Here is an 18,073-nt window from a genome sequence, read left to right on the forward strand (position 1 = left end):
AAGCAGTCATTTAAAACTGGCACTTGAAGACACTGAACAGCAATTATCTGACATTTTTTTAATTAATCTTTAGAACAAAACAATAACCATCAAATCCCAGCTTAAAGTGTTCAGCTCAGGTTAGAGGTTTTTGTTTGACTGGTTGTGTTTGTTGGTATAGTTGTGCTTTTTGTCTTTCTCCAGCAAATCAGAGAGCTTTCCCCTCCTCACTGCTGCCTCTGGTGGCTAAACAAACACATTGGTACAGCAAGATGCCATTGGTTGGTGGTGCAAAGGACATTACAATCCCATCAGCACAACTATAGCTGTAATCACAGCTCTCCTTCGCTTGTTTGTGGATGATGTTGCCAAACAATCAGACTTTACACAGAGCACATATATGATGGTGGAATAGCTCGCTCAAGGTGAAGCCCAGTGGCAAGAAGAAGTGCAGGCAGGAGAGGATGAGAACAGGTACACACACAGATGTGTGTGATACAGTGTTCATTTAAAAAAAAAAAAAGTGATTTAGTTTTAGTCATAGGCTTTTGACAAAAATGCCATTTAGTTTAAGTCATATATTAGTCATAAATCTACAGTAAATTTAGTCGGCTAAAATCTAATGGGTTACAATGCAATTATTAAGCATTTCTCTACAATTTATAAATTCATTATATACAGAAGGTTTAATGATTTATCATAATAGACCATTTTAACTGTGGTGACACACAACATGCTTTTATGTTAAAATGAAATAAAACCACTTCTCATAAAGATCAAGAAGATGTTCTTCCAGATGAATGAAACACCAATGGTTATACAGGCTAATTATGCACACTTTGTAGCAACTTGTTTATCATATTCTTCATTCTTTCAAGCAGACATATTCATTTATATAAATACTAGTGCCGTCAAAATTAGCGCGTTAACGCATTCGATTAATTTGAAATATTTAACGCGTAAAAAAATAATAACGCAATTAACGCGGTTGCAGTTTTTTTTATTTCCAGTTGTGGCCTATGTGTGTTCAGCGTGCAAAGAAATATGGATAAGACCAAGGAAGGACTTTTAGACGGAAAGTTTCAGTATAAAACTCTGCCGGATTACTCTTCAGTCTGCCACAAGAAACATTACTCTTCATTCAGTCTGCCACAAGAAACAGCAACATTAAAATCATGAACTCAAATGTCATTGTTTAAAAAAAAAAAAAAACAATGACTGTAAATCAGACCTTTCTGTAACGCTAACGTACGGAAGTTCTAAGCGGCCATGCATTATAATTTTTTTTCCTTTTTGTTTTCTCGTTATAATGACTTAATTTTCTCGTTATCTCGACATAACGAAAGTCGTTTTCTCGTTATAACGACTTATTTTTCTCGTTATCTCGACATAATGAAGTTCGTTTTCTCGTTATAACGACTTATTTTTCTCGTTATCTCGACATAATAATGTCTACAATACTGTATATAAATAAAGGCTGATCAATCACTGTTGATTTTTCCAGAGACAGTACAACGAACGTTTTGTTTTTGTAATTAACATGTTTAAATGGCAACACCGCGAAATTAGAGCTGCTTGGATTAAACTCACTTTTCATTTTCCCTTTATTTGAAATAAATTATATATAATTTGTAATTTGTAGTAGTCATTATATGATGTGGCAGATATCATGTGTGTTACAAGCTTCTATTTGAAAAGAGCGTCCATGTGTACATGTAGTGTGTGTGTGTGTAGAAAAAACGATTACAACATTATAGAACAAAACTGAATTAAATAAGCCTATGGATTTTACATATATATCACATTTCTCATTAATATGGTTAACAATAAAGATTAGTAATAAGGAAAAGAAGCACATCAGCCTACATCGTTAAATCCCGTCCTACTGTAGATAAACAGAATACAGTTATGTCAACCTTGTATTGATAAGCAGTTATTTTATGACACAGAACGCGTTGGTGAAACTCATGCATCTAGCAGGAACTTAATACACAAAATATTCATATTGATTCAAGCATATTTAACATTTATGAATTAATTAAATGTCAGTAATGAAGACTGCACAAATTATAGCGATCACGAGGAAGGTCCACGTACAGTAAAGTGTATAGTATACAACACCCCATCAGTTATATTCAGGTCTATAGTGCCACCTGCTGGCGCAGTTTTGTAACTTCTTAGAGAAAACTTGTTCGTTATAATGAGAAAATGAACTTCGTTATGTCGAGAAAACGAACTTCGTTATGTCGAGAAAATGAGAAAATGAAGTCGTTATAACGAGAAAACGAACTTCGTTATGTCGAGATAACGAGAAAATTAAGTCGTTATAACGAGAAAACGAGAAGAAAAAATATTATAATGCATGGCCGCTTAGAACTTCCGTACTAACGTTAATAAGCTTAAACGAAAATAACGAAATAATTGTGTAGCGCGAACTGTCAATCTCTCCTGTACGCGTGCATCACTGTCCTCAGCTGCAGCAACTTGCGCTCTCTCTCTTCATCAAGCTTTAAAACACAAAGGGGACAAAAAGATAATATTGTCTTTGTGCATAGGCTATAGATTAATTAGATAAATGAATATCTAAATTTGTGCCTTGCCGTCTACAGTATTTTTTTAGAACTTAGAAAAAAGATGCTGCAGCCAATGTACAGCCAGCGGGGGCTGCAGGACGACTCAACCTCCGCAGACAGTTTTTAATGTTTATCAGACAATAAATACTCAAGATTTTGCTTTAGTATAACTCACAACGAGTTTCACACACCTTCTCCGGCCATGTTGAGTTGTTGACACTTAACAGTGGGAAAAGCGACACATGCGCTATTCACTTGTATAACTTAAGGGTGAATGGGTCATGTAGTTTCTGCTCTGGGTGGGATGAATTAGGAAGCTTGCATTGTGAAGGGCGCTCTGAAAATCGGCAGTGCAGGTAAAAGATTAAAACCTCTATTAAAGCAGATGTCCAAATGAGCGTACCGGTACGCTAAAAGCACGTTCTGGGTGCACAGAGAGGTGGCGGTACGCTCAAGAGCTATATTTGGAAGTGGCGGTACTGAGTACCAGTGCATACCGGCCCACTTAAAGCACTGGCAATGACTATACTTTGGAATTTTTTTGCAGTCCACTTAGAATTCAACATGGAAATCATTTTTGTTTTTTATTGGCATTGATTGTTTTGAAATTCAAATGGTACTTACATGCCTGTGTTTTTATTTCTGTAATAAATATGGCTTTCAAGCCAACAGTTAATTTGGAGGATATTGATGGTTTATTGCAGGTATGTTGTTTACATGAGAAAATCTGTGTTACAAGTTAAACAAAAATTCCAATAAACAATCATATTTTGAATTTAAATAGTTTCTTTGTCTTGAGTTTACATTAATTCTTTACATTTTACATTTACATATCCAAAAAGTTTCAGTCTTTTAATTGCGATTAATTTTAAAAATTTGTGCGATTAATTAGTTCATTTTTTTTAATCGATTGACAGCACTAATAAATACATTTAGATTAATCTTTAGGGCTACTAAATTTCTTCAGTCAAGAGCAGCGTGTGATTTTCTTTCTTTCTTTTGTTGCTTGATTAACATAATTTTTTTTTTTTTTTTCCTCCACGAAGAAATCTTTACATGGACTACTATTTCACTAGTTTATTAAAAAAATAAATCAAGACCTCATTTCTTTGAAAATCATTTGACCTTCCCTCATTTTACATATCAATGCTTTTCCAGTTCTCAGCAACATTACTGAGGAATGACTACAATCAATGTAAACTACAATCACAGAGTACAGATATTTACGTATATAAGTCTTAACAGTATTATAGCTAAAACAACCTGCTGAGGTCTGAGTCAAAGATCGTGTGAAATAAAAATTAAGTGACTTTAAAAAATAGGGAAGTTAAACCATATCTAAGTTTTGCAAAATACATTTATGGCTAGGCAACTGTTACATGTTCCTTCTGCTTTTGATCAGACAAACTCAACAAGTAAAGTAGTAGCATTTTAACAATTCATGCAAGATATCATTTCATTATAAGTTATGGAAAACCAAAAGCCTGATTTTAGTAGCATCTGTGGATTTGGTCTGTGTGTTACATGATGAGGTTGTTTTTTCCCTCCTAAACACAGAGCTGATCTTCTGTCTGCTCTGAGACGAGCCGTAGTAGTACAGCAGAGGGTCCAGAAAAACACTTGTGCTCCCCAAACACAAAGCCAACAGGTAAGCAGAATATGATGAATCCTCATCCTCACTGTTGTTTCCAGTTGCTAAAATATAACAGTGGTACCACAGGATGCAATTGGATGGAGCAAAGCACAATCCAAACTCAGTCAGAACGGCGATAGCCATAATCACAGCTCTCCTTCGACTGCCTGAAGATGAGGGTGATATAGCTAAGAGATCAGACTTTACACGGAGCACATATATGATGATGGAGTAGCTCACTAAGGTGATGATTAGTGGCACAAAGAAGTAGACGCAGGTTAGGGTGAAGAACAGGTACACATACAGCTTGTAATGGATCTGCACATCATGACAGGTGATGCCCACATCCTTGATCTTGAATGTTTGTCTTATTGAGAGAAGTGGCACTGTACCAGCGATCGCCAGCAGCCAGACCAGCACACATATGTATGTGGTTTTCCTTGCACTCCTCCAGGTCAGAGAGGCAACGGGAAACACCACGGCCAGCAGCCTGTCCACACTCATGCACATCATCAGCAGTATGGAGCAGTACATGTAGCAGTAGTAAGCTGCACTGATCACACGACACACCGCCTCACCGAACACCCAATCTGAAGCGTTCAGCTGGTAGTGGATCTTCAGAGGCAGCAGCAGAGTGAAGAGCAGGTCCACACACGCCAGGTGAGACATGTAGATCACAGCTGGTTTCTTCACTCGAATCTTACATGTGAACGTCACCAAGGCCAAAGCATTCAGGGGCAAACTAATGAGGATGATGACGATGTAGAACGAGGGCATGATGCGTGTGACCACTGGGCCTTTAAGGAAGTCAACAGCCTCTTCTGAGATGGACAATGAGGAGGAGTTGAGCTTTGCTTGGTCCAGAGTAGAAATATTGTCTGGTCTAGTAGTAAAACTGCCAACACAGTTGACTGCAGATGAACATACAAAAACACATCACTATTATTGAAAGTTACCAGGGCTATGTGGTTATGCCAGGATGTTATACAGGCAACTTTCAACTATTCAATGTAAACAGATGCTTCAGCAAAAGTACCTGGTGCTCCTGAACCAAATTCATGAAACGTCTGGTTTGAAGACTTCTTGTCATCAATTGGCTCATCAGTCTGTTCAAAGTTACTCACAGAGGTATCTGCAACCAAACAGGCCAAAACACCATCAGTGAAAACACACAAGCTACTAAAGATAACTGGGTCTCATTTGCTAAGTGACCTTGATTATGATGTGAAGCTAAGTAATTTCCTATTAGCTCTATTAGCAGCCCATCTCTTAATTGGATCTCTATTCATTTCATGCAGATTATTTAATGATTCTGAGGGGAAACAGACTCTTAAGACATGCAGGTATATAGAAAGCATTGCTAAGAGTGCATGTAGTTACCTTACTTCTATGCACGAACATAATAGAAAGGAAAAGAGTTTTGAGCCCGATAAGCATTGATCAGATCTAACTTTATACTTTAAAGTCATGCACTAAAAACATGTCAGCTGCAAATGTGAATAATGATATATTTTTTGGATCTGTGACCGCAGTATTTTCTACAGCCCGAGTCTGGCTGTAGAGTCCGGGCCATTATTAGCAATGACTCGGCTTGTTTCAGTCATAGGTGGTTATATTAATATAGTAATAATTAACATAAAACTGTTTTAAACTTGACTTAGGACCTTTACAGTATCTTATAGCCTAATGTTAACTACACCTTAAATGTCATGAATCTGTCAAAAACAAAATATCTGCAATAAAATGTACGTAAAATACGTGACAGTGAAGATTTGATTTTGTGTTTATAAGGTCGTTGTTTTCAAATAACCTCAACTAAATACATAAGCTAGTTTCAGTTATTTTTATGATGAGAATGTTCTGCAGTCATATATGCATCAGTATTTCTGAGACCATCTGCTGTAGCTCTGTCCTGCCAAATACATGTGACTACAACACAAACACAGAATCACTTTTGTAGCTACTTTAATTGTTTCTTTACTCAGAGACACACAGAATTAACTGATTATTTCCCTTAACATTCTACAAATTAATTTGAATATTTCTATGTTTTGTAGTAATCAAGAGTGATCTCTGAAGGAATGGCAGATGTTTCTCAGACACCTGTAAACACAGAGCAGTGGTTGTAGTCCAAGACAGTGGACATCATCTTTGTTATATTTATTATATAACCATGTTATTTTCTGCAGTCATTGCAGGGAATATTAACTGAAGATACATGATCAACAGCAAGCTTTGGATCTACTGAATGTGTATTTTTCAAACATTTTATTGCGGTGTGCAGTGTTATTTTTCTGTATAGTGATGACTGGTAAAAAAGTGTTTATTCATTTACTTCAATGTATAGTTATCCAGAATTCTGTCCATTATGTTTTACCAAATCTCTGACTTCTGCAGAACTCAAAAGAAGATACTTTGAAGAATGCTGATAATCAAACCCAAGAAATTTGTCAGGTATATGAGCAACATGAAGGAAAGTAAATGATTTTAATTTTTTGGGTGAACTCTCTTTAATTAGTATGCTACACTAAATATGAATCATGCTGGGGATAGCCACATATTGTGTCATTACAGTTAGTGCTGCAAATAGTCTGTCAAACAACAGGTTCATTGCTACAACATACATTTTATGTAGTTCATGTTGATGCCTTTACATTAGAACTTTACTAATAGATACTTTTTAGATACTCTTTACAGGTGCAGAAATGAAAGCTTCCAAACAAAGATGTAACTGGATTAAGATGTGGAAAGACATGTTACAACACTGCAAACAATAAATCCTGAGCGATTTGGAAATAGGCAACAACCAAGGAAAAAGTACTCATTGTTTCACTCAAAAATGATCCATGGTAATAGTTGTAAATTATAAGATAAAGTACAAAATGTGTTTAATTTTAAGTTTTGGTGTCTCTTTAAAATAAGGTATCATTAGTAAACATTAGTACATTTTGAAATTAACATTAAATAAGCAATAGTTTTGTTACAATATGCATTCATCTTTGATACTGTTAAAAAATCAACAACTGTTCTTTGTTAGTTCATGTTACTGTAGCTCAGATCAATTAATGTCAACAGGCACAACGTTTGTAACCTTATTTATAAAATGTAAAGTGTCACCTAAGTGTTTAATGTTTATACTTGTTCAATTTTAGTATCCAAGTATAAATAGATGCAAAGGTAATTTCGTTAAATGTTATGTATACTTTCTATATAACTTCAATATATACATTTTATTTTTGCTGTAATTGCTTAGTATTGTAAAGTGTTGTGTAATTTTTATTTCTCACGCCAATTTAATCAAGTGAGTTCTTTACTTTAAAAATGCGTTCATCATAATGAGATGTTTATATCTGTATAATTAAAATGAAAGTAAACGTTTTGTCTGCATATCAATTTTAAATGAAAGATTAATGAACAGTAAAGTAGATATTAAAAATGAATCCGGGCCACGTCCTGCGCGCTGTGTAACTACTTTACTATCTGGGATAAACCCATTGCCTGGTTTGTCTAACAATCCCTTGGATGCAACATCTATTGGATTCTTTAATTGGCTTTGAATTTACCTTAACTTTTTTTTCTTCGTTTTTTTCCTTTCTTCTTTTAACATCGCATCTAATAACATAATCGAACATAACATATGGTCCAGCTTTTCTCATGAATGTTGAAGTGACGTAAGCTATACTTACCATTAAAGGTGGCCATGCATGTATGGGCGATTACAACTAAAAACAATAATGTTTTGATCCCCATGATGATTTGCCTTTCAACTCCAGATTTTTACTCCAAAATCTCTAGTCAGATAGAATCATCCGATTTAGCGGAATCTTTTCACTGAATCAGTTGAACCGGTTGAACCGAGCTGAGCACAGCTTTTCAGTCAGTCTGCCAAGATGATGAAAAACTGAAGTAGATCTCTCAACATTGTCAACCAAAAAAAAAAAAAAAAAAAAACGCTGGGTAAAAAAAAAAAGGTAAACGCCTGCTGAGGTCAGACGATACGCGACTCATAAGCGACTCATTTAAAATGAATGATTCGTTTGACTGTTGCTGCTTCAAAAGCAGATCATACCGGTGTAATGAGACCCATGCGGCATTACAAGTCCCAGTGGTGAAAATATTACTAATACAGTTTTGAATGCAGGTAGTACAATTTGTTTCAATAAACAGCTATCTATTATAATATATATATATATATTTTAAACAAAATAGAACACAGTTAACATTAAACTAGGCTAGCATTACGTAATGACGTAAATGTGTTGCTGAATGTGTTGAATAGGTTCCTTCAAACGAACTTTTAAAAAGAACCATTTTTTATTTTTATTATTATCCTACAAAATTAGTACAAACATATTCATCTCGCAACAAATATAAAAATATGCAAAATGGTATAAAAAAACGTATACACAAATATGTGATGAAAAATATATTTCCCAGGGGTGCAAATGTAGCCTAAAACATTGAATTAACCAAATTTAAGTGACGTAGTTCTTGATAATTCTTTTCAGCATTTTTGTTTCTAATATTGTGTAAATATTAGGCTACCTTACAGTTACATTTATTTTTATAAAATTATCGAAATTTATCTTAGCTTTAGCCCATTTCTTTACATGGATGATGAAATACAAGTAAAATGATTTGTTGTGTAAGAAAAGAGATTATAATTTTAGAATCAATGGTATCTTAATTAAAAAAGGTTACATCATACATTTCAATTTGAATGTTTCGAACATCCTAGAAATGAAGTTAGAGACATAGCTATAGCAAAATAATCTTACACAACACTACTAAAAGGCCACAAAAGTGTTTTTTTCCCTCTCACCCTGGACACAACCTGTTTGCACTTCCCCTCTCAGGCAGATGCTACAGGGGCCTGGGGTCTCACGTATAAAACTTTCCTTAGATTTCATCCTAAAATGCATATGCACTCTTTTACTGGCGTATTAGCGAAGCTTTATGATTTCAGACTCTCTTTTCATTTCAATACAAACATTTAGATTAAATATTCCGTTTGATTCTGTTAGATTAAATATTGACATTACATAAAGTCATTATTCAAAAGTTATATTAAACATATGCATTTAGATATTTAGACTCATTTGTAGTGGATGCGCTGTTTTTGAGCTGGAATACATCAAGCCCTGTACCGATACTGTCACTGTGGACAAATACATCCGATCTATCCCAACACAAAGCCCTGGATCACAAAAAAGGTGCTCCACCTGCTCAGGGAGAGGGACACAGCCTTCAGGTCAGACGATCAGGTGCTATATAGTGTTGCAGGGGCTGATCTGAAGAGGAGGGTCAAGGACTGCTTCCAGAGTAACAACCCCAGGCAGGTGTGGCAGGGTCCAGCATATGACCAACTATAGACCAAGCAACTCTCGGCCACCGCCATTGACGCCTCACTGGCGGAGGAGCTGAACCACTTATTCGCCCGCTTTGGAGGTGGAGCCAACAGGGATCACCAAAACACATCCACCAGCCCACAGCAGCCACATGCTCATGGTGGAGGAGCATGAGATGTGTCGCAAATTGAGGGCTGTGAACCCAAAGAAGGCTATGGGTCCTGATGGTGTCTCGAGACAGGTGCTGAGGGACTGTGCGGGCCAGCCGGAAGGGGTCTTCACCAAGATCTTTAACCAGTCCCTCTCTCAGGCTGTTGTTCCATCCTGCCTGAAGACCTCCACAATCATCCCAATCCCAAAGAAGAACACCATCAGCTGTCTGAATGACTACTGGTCTGGAACCACATAGTCTCAACCCTCCCACCCAGCTTCGATTCTTACCAGTTCGCCTATAAAGCCAACAGGTCAACGGAGGAGGCCATCGTCATGGCTCTCCACTTGGTTCAATGCCACCTGGAGTGACGGGGGAGCTACGACGGCTGCACTTTGTGGACTTTAGCTTCCCTGACAGACTGGTGACCAAACTGCTAGACCTGGGAATATTTTACTTCATCTGTCTGTGGATTAAGGGCTTTCTGTCTGTTTGCCCGCAGAAGGTGAGGGTGGACCGACACCCCTCCTCATGCCTTAGCCTCAGCACCGGCTCTCCCCAGGGCTATGTGCTAAGTCCTCTTCTTTTCACCCTATACACCCATGACTACACCCCCACCCGCTCCAGCAACACCATCATCAGGTTGCTAACATCAAGAAGGCACACCAGAGACTGTACTTTCTGTGAACTCTTATGAAAAAAATAACAAAACTGTTTATGTCCTTCTACTGCTGCTCCATAGAGAGCATCCTCATATACTGCATCTGTGTGTGGTTTTCCAGATGCACAGTTTCAGAGAGGAAGGCACTCCAGAGGGTCATCAAAACGGCCCAAAAGATTATGGGTCACCCCCTCCACTTCCTGGAAGACCAGTATTGTTCCCACTGTCTCAAGAAGTCACAAAATATTCTATTGAACTGCTATTGTAATTTAACAATTTTTTTTTTTTTTTTTATCTGGCTGGATGAATTAAAAAACTTAATTTGTCTGTTTCACCCCAATTTGAATGGTGCTGTATAGAGTTAGAAATTAGTACAAATTCACAAAGTAATTCAAGAAGATTAGCAAGCCATGAAAGTCATATTAGGCGTACTTTTAGTTAATGATGTACTTACCACATGTATGCACTAAAATAATAGAAAGCAAAATTCTATTATTAAGATTCTATTACACTGATCAGATCTAACTCTAGACTTTAATGTCATCAAACGTCAGAATCTATATATGTACCAACACCTGCTCATGTGTCTCTTTTTTATACCAAGATATGATAACTATCCAGTGAAAAGAGGTGTTTCAGAATATGTTAAGCATCACCCTCAGGAGTTCTGTGATGTTTGCCTTTCCTGTTGAAATGCTGTTTCAAATATGAAGTTGTGTGATTTTGATGAACACAAACTATAACCATTAAATCAACATATAAATTATAGATAATACATTTAAAACTAGCTAGGGTTATTTTGTGTTCAATAACAGTTTACCAATATTAAATATTAGTTCTCATAGCAAAAAAAAACAACAAGACACTTTCACATATCACAAAAGAATGATATAAGATGTTGTTTCATTTGGTTGTATCTCCTCTTACTCGGAATGACTGAATGAAATTAATTTATAATTGATTTTGCACAATTACCATTAGTGGCCATTGTACATCCATTAAACAAGAGTAGAAAATGATGCATGTGATTGTGTGAGTGTTTGTACTTTATATGCGCAGCCATCCATGCCCCAACCCAATTTATGTTAAAGCTTAAAAACCAAAAAGATTAATATAGTCCCAATGCAATTGGAGAAAGTAAACTTATGTTTTACAAGTGTGAATGGATTGCATGCAATGCCATATTTACTAAAATGCTTAAGAATGGTTGTGCTTTTTATCATCAGCAGCTTAGAACAATCAGATTTTATCCAAATGTGAACAAAACATAACAACAGGATTCATTTATTATAGCTTATGAGCATGATGTTAAGAAATATGCCTAAAGAATAATCCAATAATCACAGGCTCTAGATACCACACGCAATAGTACCACTTTTCATCCACAGCAACATTACTGAAGAACAATCACAGAGTTCAGATACTGTATTTATATTTAGAAAGTCTTAACAGTATTATAGCTAAAACAACCTGCTGAAGTCTATGAGTCAAAGATAGTGTGAAAAAAATTACATGTAACATGAAAAAAGGGAAGTAAAACCATATCTAAGTATTGCAAAAGACATGTATGACTAGTCAACTGTTACATGTCCCTTCTGCTTTTTGTCAAACAAACAACAAGTAGTAGTATTTTAACAACTAATGCAAGATGTACATTCAGAATAATACATTTATAATATAATATACCGAAAAATGCAATATATGGAAACAAAATACATAATCAGTTTTTTTCACACTTTACCAAAAGCCTGTTTTTAGTAGCATCTGTGGATTTGGTCTGTGTGTTACATGATGAGGTTGTGTTTTCCCTCCTAAACACAGAGCTGATCTTCTGTCTGCTCTGAGACGAGCCGTAGTAGTACAGCAGAGGGTCCAGAAAAACACTTGTGCTCCCCAAACACACAGCCAACAGGTAAGCTGCATATGATGAATCTCCCTGGCCACTGTTGTTCCCAGTAGCTAAAAGATAACAGTGGTACCACAGGATGCAATTGGATGGAGCAAAGCACAACACAAACTCAGTCAGCACAGCGATAGCCATAATCACAGCTCTCCTTCGGCTGCCTGAAGATGAGGGCGATGTAGCTAAAGGATCAGACTTTACACAGAGCGCATATATGATGGTGGAGTAGCTAACTAAGGTGATGATTAATGGCGCAAAATAGTAGAGGCAGGAGAGAATGAAGAACAGGTACATGTACAGCCGATCTGCAGAATTGACATAGATCAGCACATCATGACAGGTGGTGCCCACATCCTTGATCTTGAATGTTTGTCTTATTGAGAGAAGTGGCACTGTACCAGCGATCGCCAGCAGCCAGACCAGCACACATATGTATGTGGCTTTCCTTGCGCTCCTCCAGGTCAGAGAGGGGATGGGAAACACCACGGCCAGCAGCCTGTCCACACTCATGCACATCATCAGCAGTATGGAGCAGTACATGTAGCAGTAGTAAGCTGCACTGATCACACGACACACTGCCTCACCGAACACCCAATCTGAAGCGTTCAGCTGGTAGTGGATCTTCAGAGGCAGCAGAAGAGTGAAGAGCAGGTCCACACACGCCAGGTGAGACATGTAGATCACAGCTGGTTTCTTCTCTCGAATCTTACATGTGAACGTCACCAAGGCCAAAGCATTCAGGGGCAAACTAATGAGGATGATGACGATGTAGAATGAGGGCATGATGCGTGTGACCAGCAGACCTTTGAGGAAATCATCAGCCTCGTCTGAGATAGACAATGAGGAGGAGTTGAGCTCTGCTTGGTTCCGAGAGGACAAAATGTCTGGTATAGCAGCAAAACTGCCTACCATAAATTTCTCTGCAGATGAACATACAAAAGCACATCACTATTATTGAAAGTTACCAGGGCTATGTGGTTATGCCAGGATGTGATACAGGCAACTTTCAACTATTCAGTGTAAAGAGATGCTTCAGAAAAAGTACCTGGTGCTCCTGAACCAAATTCATTAAACGTCTGGTTTGAAGACTTCTTGTCATCAACTGGCCCATCAGTCTGTTCAAAGTTACTCACAGAGCTCTCTGCAACCAAACAGGCCAAAACACCATCAGTGAAAACACACAAGCTACTAAAGATAACTGGGTCTCATTTGCTAAGTGACCTTGATTATGACGTTAAGTGAAGTAATTTCCTGTTAGCGCTATTAGCAGCACATCTCTTAATTGGATCTCTATTCATTTCATGCAGGTTCTTAAATGATTCTGGGGTGAAACCAGAATCCTACATATTAATGGAAAATGATCTGACTTATATTACTTTCTTTGGATATATAAAAATTTTTGTGCTCTCAGACATTTGCAGTTTTTCTTGTTTTCATGTTCTGTGCTTGCTTTTCCAAATGTTGTTTAATGTTTCCAAAAGTGTTTAATGCAAATCAGGGCAGGCTTAGGTGTCATCTTGGTCCACTAGTTCCACTAGTTCTGGAGCTGTCAATCTAAAACCAGTGAGCCAGTGATGACACAAGACCGCCCTGATTTACATGAAACGACCACAACATTTGGAAAAGCAAGCACTGAACAAGGAAACAAGAGTGAAAAGAAAAAGAGCCAGTGCCAGCCCATGGGTTTTTGGGCCTAACCTGATTTTACCAAGTGAGACATGTTCCTGGGACAACATCGTTGTTGACCCTGGAACAACATTGTGATTAACCAATCATTTCCTCTGATTTTAGGGATTACTCATGGTTAAGGTTAGGTTTAGGTGTAGGGATATGGTTAAGAATATATTTTTGGAGTAAAATGTTGTTCCAGGGTCAACAAAATATGTTGACCTAGGAACACATCGGACTTGGCAAAATCAGGACGTGCGGTTTTTGGGGCCCTAGGCAAGATAATGAAAATGGGCCCCATCAATACTAACCATAATATTACAATTAACCCCTAAAAACATGACAATTGCAAACGTGAATAATAACTTCATGTCAAATATTCACATAAACAATTCATGCAGCAAAATGAATGTAGGCTACATAGAAAATGTGCACAGATATGTGTAAAAATGTAATAAGCTAAAAATCTGCGAAACCAAAGTAATTAATTAAGTAATTACAAATTAATTAGCATATTTAACATTAAATAATATAAATAGGGCCCACATTTAAAATAAATTAATAAACGTAATACATACAACAGTACGGTGCCCGTAAAGTGACTTGTTCGGTTTGCTTAGTCTTGTCGTGGCCACGAAATAATAACTCGTGGGAACGTGATAATATGTCGTGGCCACGGGAGATTGATTTGTGGGAACGTCATATTAACTCGTGGGAATGTCATATTATGTCGTGGCCACGAGATCATTTTGTCGAGGTAACGGCATCCTTATGTCGTGGCCTCGAGATGCTATGTTGAGGGAACAACATCCATTTCTCGTGGCCACGACTTCTTATGTTGAGGGAACAATATGTTTTTCTCGTGGCCACGAGTTTAATGCGTAAACAAACCTGCGTGACCATAGAAACCCAGGATTATCAGAAATGGATTCATTCATATTTTATTTTGATTTAAGTAATTATTATATTAACCATTTGCTCTGGCTACTGGGCTGTATTACATGCGATCGTCAGCATTCAAATGAAGTTTATCATACATAAATATGACATGTGCATAATAAAATATAAAAACTTTTTTTTATCCATCCTACAGTCTTGTAAGTCCATTAACTGATAGTACTTCCCACGTAATATGTGTACATTATTAATATTATTAGCCTTATATTGTTGTTTTTTTGTTTAGTTTTTTTCGTTTATATACATTTTTTTGCTTCAATTTCGATCTCTTTACTTAACATTCTGAATACTTTTGTAAATAATAGCATACTGTAAATGCTCGATATTAACATAAAATGTCATAAATGCATACATTTTATATGTATAAATAATATAATAATTTCTTAATTCAAAATAAAATATGAATGAATCCGTCTCTGATAGGCCTAATCCTGGGTTGCTATGGTCACGTAGGTTTGTTTACACATTAAACTCGTGGCCACGAGAAAAACACATCGTTCTCTCAACATAAGAAGTCGTGGCCATGAGAAATGGATGTTGTTCCCTCAACATAGCATCTCCAGGCCACAACATAAGGATGTCGTAACCACGACAAAATGATCTCGTGGCCACGACATAATATGATGTTCCCACAAATTTATATCTCGTGGCCACGACATATTATCACGTTCCCACGAGTTATTATTTCACGGCCACGACAAGACTAAGTAAACTGAACAAGTCATTTTAGGGGCACCGTAGATTTCCGTTTGTGATCAAGTGATTTTCAGTTAGGAGCTACTGCGATGCATTTTAAAGCATTATACAAATGTAATGCTAATTAAATTTGTCTTTATTTTAATGTAATAAAAAATATTTTTTGTCAGTAATGGAAATGTAATTTAAGACGTGTACGCAAGTTTAGTTTGAAAAACTTTAATAGTAAATACACAATTAGACATTTTTTTAATTAAATAATAATAATAAGAAGAAATATTTAAAGTTATCTGCAACAACTGATGGAGTGCTGAATGATGCAAGCATGTGCAGTGTTGTCAAGATAACCTTAGGTCAGTAATTTCCTTCGTCAAGGGAGTTCCAAATGCTTAAACGAGACAGTAATGTTCGGCACCCTTCAAAGAACACACTTCAAGGGCTCTGATGAAACATAATTTTGTGAAGTGAGGTAGGCTAAACTTACCATTAAAGGTGGCAATGCATATATGTGCGATTACAACTAAAAACAATAATGTTTTGATCCCCATGATGATTTGCTGTCCAACTCCAGATTTTTACTCCAAAATCTCGTCAGATAGAATTAGTCGTACTAGCGGAATCTTTTCACTGAATCAGTTGCACCGGTTGAACCGAGCCGAGCACAGTTTTTCAGTCAGTCTGCCAAGATGATGAAAAAGTGAAGTAGATCACTCCCATTGTCAACCAAAAAAAAAAAAAAAAAAAAAAAGGTAACCGCCTGCTGAGGTCAGACGATACGCGCTCATGTAATAACTGTCTCATAAACGACTCATTTAAAATGAATGATTCGTTTGACTGTTGCTGCTTCAAAAGCAGATCATACCGGTGTAATGAGACCCATGCGGCATTACAAGTTCCTGTGGTGACAATATTATGAATATAACATAACGAGCTGTATGACAATTTTACATGCATGTAGCCTAATTGGTTTCAAAAAACAGCATTTTATTAATATATATATAACTAAATTATATATATATATATATATATATATATATATATATATATATATATATATATATATATATATATATATATATATATATATTAACAAAATAGAACATCATTTACATTTAACTAGGCTGGCATATTACCTCATAGCGTAAATGTTTTGCAGGATTTGCTTTGAATAGGTTCCTTGAAACGAATTGTTCAAAAGAACCAATTTCTTTTATTATTATTATCCTGGAAAATTAGTCCAAACATATACATATCGCAACAAATATAAAAATATGAAAAATGGCATTCAAAATACCTGTATAAACAAATGGCATGTACATATAAAACATTTCATTAACCAAATTTAAAGGTGCTGTAGGGAACTCCTGTAAAAAAATTTTTTTTACATATTTATTAAACCTGTCATTATGTCCTTACAGTAGAATATGAGATAGATAATCTGTGAAAAAAATCAAGCTCCTCTGGCTCCTCCCAGTGGTCCTATTGCCATTTGCAGAAACTCCATCGATCCCGGTAAAAAATAACCAATCAGAGCTGCGGTCCGTAACTTTGTTTGTGTTCAAAATGTAGAAAAATGTATATAATAAGTGAGTACACCATGAATCCATTTTCCAAACCGTGTTTTTGGCTTGTCCTGAATCACTAGGGTGCACCTATAATTAGTGTTTATATTCAGACTATTTTAGATTGCTTCGGGGTACCGCGGCGGAGTAATCCAGTACCTTTGTGATTCTTCATAGACATAAACAGAGAGAAGTAGTTCCGGCTACGATGATCTTCCGCAAGACGCAAGCAGTTCTGTTTATTAACCGCTAGAGCGTCAAAAGTTCCCTACCACAGCTTTAAGTCACGTAGTTCTTGATAAGTCTTTTCATTTTTTTTTCGGATATTGTGTAAATATTAGCCACAATCTTACATAACACTATTTTCAGAGGTTGTAACAACAGAGGTTGTACTTCCTTCCTCAACTGAAAAAAGGCGCAGATGACAGTTTTACACTCTGTTTTGGGGCAGCCAGAAACGGGCTTTGTTTATACTTAAGTTAAATTTTTTTAGACTGAAACTCGCCAATTTCCTTATCAATAGTAACAAACTGCAGATGTAGACTACGAACGATGCAAGTGAGAGAATAATTTAACATACCGAGTATGGACATTGGTCATAAGAGGAATTATGAGTGCTTAAGCTAGACTGACTGTTCTCTTTAAGAGTGTGTTCTTTCACTGCATGATTCAGTATAATAAACTAGCCTATTATATAATTTCATATAGTTAATCAATATCACACAACAAGTGTTTTTTCCCCACAAAAATCACAAATGTAATATTGATTTTATACAACAGTTAAATAAAAAAAAGTTGAGAGACTTACATTTTAGACACCATATTATTATTTTTTTGCTCCATTTTACCAACAAAAATGGTTCTTCACTGATTTGTGTCCGTTTCTTTTCTGAATGAATCAACCATTTAAATTATTCGGTTCAATCGCAATGACTTATTAAC

General features: G+C 36.4%; 2 protein-coding genes across 2 annotated transcripts; both read right to left on the reverse strand.

Annotated features, from left to right (window-relative positions):
• Positions 1-3,581: 3,581 nt before the first annotated feature.
• Positions 3,582-8,080, reverse strand: LOC113064376 (proteinase-activated receptor 1-like). The gene is made up of 3 exons (XM_026235140.1): positions 7,872-8,080; positions 5,222-5,317; positions 3,582-5,096 (listed from the first exon to the last, which is right to left on the reverse strand). Exons 1-3 carry the CDS (start codon positions 7,933-7,935, stop codon positions 4,012-4,014), a joined length of 1,245 nt encoding a protein of 414 aa, XP_026090925.1. The 5' UTR covers positions 7,936-8,080; the 3' UTR covers positions 3,582-4,011.
• A 3,454-nt stretch (positions 8,081-11,534) lies between these two features.
• On the reverse strand, positions 11,535-16,300 carry LOC113064375 (proteinase-activated receptor 1-like). The gene is made up of 3 exons (XM_026235139.1): positions 16,054-16,300; positions 13,294-13,389; positions 11,535-13,168 (listed from the first exon to the last, which is right to left on the reverse strand). The coding sequence occupies exons 1-3, from the start codon at positions 16,115-16,117 to the stop codon at positions 12,066-12,068; spliced, it is 1,263 nt and encodes a 420-aa protein (XP_026090924.1). The 5' UTR covers positions 16,118-16,300; the 3' UTR covers positions 11,535-12,065.
• Positions 16,301-18,073: the final 1,773 nt, after the last annotated feature.

Source organism: Carassius auratus, chromosome 46, assembly GCF_003368295.1.
Source record: "Carassius auratus strain Wakin chromosome 46, ASM336829v1, whole genome shotgun sequence".
In the NCBI taxonomy this organism is placed as follows: domain Eukaryota; kingdom Metazoa; phylum Chordata; class Actinopteri; order Cypriniformes; family Cyprinidae; genus Carassius; species Carassius auratus.

What these genes read in the sequence shown, in the direction of transcription:
- LOC113064376 (XM_026235140.1), bottom strand. Translation starts at nt 7,935, where the DNA reads ATGGGGATCAAAACATTATTGTTTTTAGTTGTAATCGCCCATACATGC. An exon ending in ATGCATGGCCACCTTTAATG is followed by an intron (nt 5,318 to 7,871) that starts GTAAGTATAGCT and finishes GTTTGGTTGCAG; the next exon opens with ATACCTCTGTGAGTAACTTT. An exon ending in ATTTGGTTCAGGAGCACCAG is followed by an intron (nt 5,097 to 5,221) that starts GTACTTTTGCTG and finishes GTTCATCTGCAG; the next exon opens with TCAACTGTGTTGGCAGTTTT.
- LOC113064375 (XM_026235139.1), bottom strand. Translation starts at nt 16,117, where the DNA reads ATGGGGATCAAAACATTATTGTTTTTAGTTGTAATCGCACATATATGC. An exon ending in ATGCATTGCCACCTTTAATG is followed by an intron (nt 13,390 to 16,053) that starts GTAAGTTTAGCC and finishes GTTTGGTTGCAG; the next exon opens with AGAGCTCTGTGAGTAACTTT. An exon ending in ATTTGGTTCAGGAGCACCAG is followed by an intron (nt 13,169 to 13,293) that starts GTACTTTTTCTG and finishes GTTCATCTGCAG; the next exon opens with AGAAATTTATGGTAGGCAGT.